The sequence below is a fragment of the Hordeum vulgare genome, chromosome 5H (genome assembly GCF_904849725.1).
Source record: "Hordeum vulgare subsp. vulgare chromosome 5H, MorexV3_pseudomolecules_assembly, whole genome shotgun sequence".
In the NCBI taxonomy this organism is placed as follows: domain Eukaryota; kingdom Viridiplantae; phylum Streptophyta; class Magnoliopsida; order Poales; family Poaceae; genus Hordeum; species Hordeum vulgare.
The window spans coordinates 490,454,225-490,457,650 of NC_058522.1; the positions used below are offsets into that span (position 1 = coordinate 490,454,225).

Genomic DNA, 3,426 nt, shown 5'->3' on the forward strand with positions numbered 1-3,426 from the left:
TGTAAGTAGTAGTATGATATACTTCTATTTTCAATACATTTATGATGCTAGATTATTATTTTGATTATATATATTCTATTCTCGTAAAGTGCGACCAGCAGTCACGGGGAACACATCTATGCGGATACTATGTTTGCGAGACCATTCGCACGTTTACCTCTGAGCACAAGGATCACAGATTCGACGTAAGCAATGAACATTCACACCTCTATTTTTACCCGTCATTCTTTGTTATCATGATTGATATTCATATTCATCTCCTCTTCTTATATAGCACACGGCCATGAGGACGAAGGTCCCGATAATTTAGATCTCCATATAATTGTATATATATGCTCGCTTGTAAGATAAGTTAATCTTATATATATATGCATAATTATTTCTATTTAAATTATATGAAAACTAATTCCCGAACACCAAACGAGGCATCACGTTAATCTCCCGAACACCTAAATCCTAAAACCCTAAAACCCAAAAATAATTTCATTCAAAAAAAAATGCTAAAAATAAGCAAAATCTGAAACTCTTTAGTCCCGGTCCGTGTAACGAACCGGGACTAAAGGGCCTGCCCCTGGAGCGCTACGAGGCGCCCACGTGGAGCACCTTTAGCCCCGGCTTGTAACAGGGCCGGGACTAAAGGTTAGGCTTTTAGTCCCGTCGCTTTAGTCCCCCCTTACGGGCCGGGGCCCGCCCCCACTAGTGTATACACTCGTCATGACGTCGAAGCCGAAGCCCCCGTTCGTGCACCTCGCGATTGGTCGATGGTGGAGCAGCGAAGCGCACGTACGCGGTATAGATCCAAGCAGAAACGGCACAAGGATTGCACTGCAAGCTAATTAACTCGAGACTCGAGTACGTAGCACGCACACAGGATCACAATGAAAGCCACCCCCCGGTTCGGTTGCTGCTGCTCATGCCACTGCACCAGCCATGTTTGATTAGTCGCCCCATTTGCTCGCTAATCGGGGATCCCATAGAACCAGTCAGGGCCCGTGCTCTTTTAGACCTAATTCGAACCAACACTTTCCCCATATGATATGGGGCCATATCTTTCCTCTCGCCTATCACGTTGCTGGCTTTCCTGCCTTTTAGTAGTACTACCTTCACCTTGCTTCCACTGCCTACACTCTCTTGGTGCCTGTCCCACATGCCGAATTGTGTTTCTCTAAAATGTCCCTTTCATCAGCTTCATTATTTCATGTGCAAAGTTGCACACTCACAGGCCTTCACTTGCACGCCCAGCACGTCTCCGGCTATAAATACGCCCGCGTGGCTTCAGGACGAGGCTCATGAATCCAAACCCTCAAGCCTCTTGCGCAACACCGTCCCATCTCTCTATCAGCATTCAGCAGAGCACTTCAGTGATCTGCTCATGCCTAGCCTCAAGCACGGCAGCTCCTCGGTTATCATCCTCGACATCGCGTCCAAGATGAAGATGCGCAACCTCAAGAAGGCGGCGGCGATGTGCAAGAGCAAAACCGGCGTGCTCGCGGGCAGGCTCCTCGTCCTCGCCTCGCTCCGCCGCAGGATGGCCACGGTCGGCGCCATCTCGCACCGGATCCACGCGCTCATGGTGGCCACCGACGCGGGGAAGGACCTCGACAAGGCTCTCGCGCCACGCAAGGCCAAGGCCGGCGGCGGGAAGCCGGTCGTCCTCGTCCGTCGTCGTGACGCCACCGACATCTCTGATCAGCTCGCGCTGTTCCATCAGGAAGACGGCGACGGTGGCGACCACGGCCCTGACTGGTCGGTCCACTCCATCTTCGACGATGAGAACTGTTGCTACGCCGACGAGTACTACGAGGGCGACGACGATGATGACGACAGCGAGCTACTCGACTTGTGCGACGATGGACACAACGCCAGCGAGCCATCGGTCATGGACGTGATCAGGAGCAACCGGAAGGTCGAGGGTTTGGAGTTCAACGTGGACGATGAGATCGACCAGGCTGCCGGCATGTTCATCACGAGGTTCCGGAACCGGATGAACGGGAGCATATAGTTCTATATCTAGCTTGTTGTTTTCCTTTTTCACTGACCGAGAGTGACAGTGGATCGATGGTGGATTGGTGGGTGAGACCGATGACTGAGATCGGTATAACATAACCAGCTATAGGGGTGAATGGCTGTTTTTCGGGTTAAATCTCCTGCCCCTGCATCGATTGGTCATGCTGAAGGTGTACATACATATATAACGAGGTGTTTATATGGTGAAGTTGTACATACATCACTGTTTACTGTGAAAGATTATGGACATGGTTGGTTTGCTCTGAAAAATTGGCAACTACATACACAGTAGTTCAGAGGTTGGCAAAAGAGTTTGCTAACCAGCCAGTAAAAGTAGCCAGTTTTTCAATATTGCTCAACAATTGGGAAACCAAATTTTGGCAACCAACCAACCATGTGCCCTTATTTTTCCTAGTGAAATGTGTGCACCTTTTAATACTAATACTAATTAGCTAAGACAATTGTTGTGGGCTGTTTAATACTCTTTCCGTTAAAAAATACTCGGAGAAATGAACAAAATTGGATGTATGTAAAACTAAAATATGTTTAGATACATTCACTTTTTCGACAAGTATTTTCAGATGGAGGAAGTACTACTTGGACTATAATACCCTCATCCTCATTGCTGGAAATGCAGATTGATTTGTCACTTATTCTGTCACATGTCTAGCTTAGCATCGCACAAGTTATGAACTCATGATGCCATTCTGGATTAAATTAGTTTGAAAAAATGCTTATTATTTCAACATTTGTTTGGAAAGAAAATATAATTTAACACCAGTGATGCAGAATTGCAGAGCTCACATAATCTGCAGAGCTTAAAATCTCTCTTATCTCCTGATTAAGCATTTACATATCTTCCTAAATAAAAAGGCTACAAATTTAGATATTTTACAAGATAAACCTGTCTACGTAACCACTCCTTGAATTACACTTCATTTCAGAGCAGTACATCCAATTAGTGGTTCGCACACTAGCAGTGGCCACTGGTATTCGTGTAAAATAACAAAAAGAGAAAAAACAGTGGTGACTGCTGACTGGTGATCGACTTGGTGAGTGTGAGTGATAGCTAAGTTGCTTCAATTATGCACTTAAGTAACAAAGAATTATAAAGCTTCATAGGGCATTAATGCAGCATTATACTGATGATATCATTAAAATGATCAAGAGAACCGAAAGGCAACCAACTAGGATAGAGTAATTTAAGCGGATATGATAAATGTATGGCCATCACCTCGAGCGCGTACCGAAATCATAGTTAGACTAACAATTCAGTGGATTTAGATTTTCGGGCATGCATTTGTTTAGTCTTTAATCCACGTCATTTGGTGGTCAGCCGCTGACGTATTTCATACACTGACTGGATCTTCAATTCATCTTCCAAATTGCGAGGTAATCACAACATAAAGGTCCTTGTTT

The 3,426-nt window shown here is 45.5% G+C and overlaps 1 protein-coding gene across 1 annotated transcript; it reads left to right on the forward strand.

Moving 5' to 3' along the window:
• Positions 1 to 714: 714 nt before the first annotated feature.
• Positions 715 to 2,464, forward strand: LOC123396986. The gene is made up of 2 exons (XM_045091718.1): positions 715 to 783; positions 1,187 to 2,464. The coding sequence occupies exons 1-2, from the start codon at positions 715 to 717 to the stop codon at positions 2,000 to 2,002; spliced, it is 885 nt and encodes a 294-aa protein (XP_044947653.1). The 3' UTR covers positions 2,003 to 2,464.
• Positions 2,465 to 3,426: the final 962 nt, after the last annotated feature.

What these genes read in the sequence shown, in the direction of transcription:
- LOC123396986 (XM_045091718.1), top strand. Translation starts at nt 715, where the DNA reads ATGACGTCGAAGCCGAAGCCCCCGTTCGTGCACCTCGCGATTGGTCGA. An exon ending in GGTGGAGCAGCGAAGCGCAC is followed by an intron (nt 784 to 1,186) that starts GTACGCGGTATA and finishes CCCTTTCATCAG; the next exon opens with CTTCATTATTTCATGTGCAA.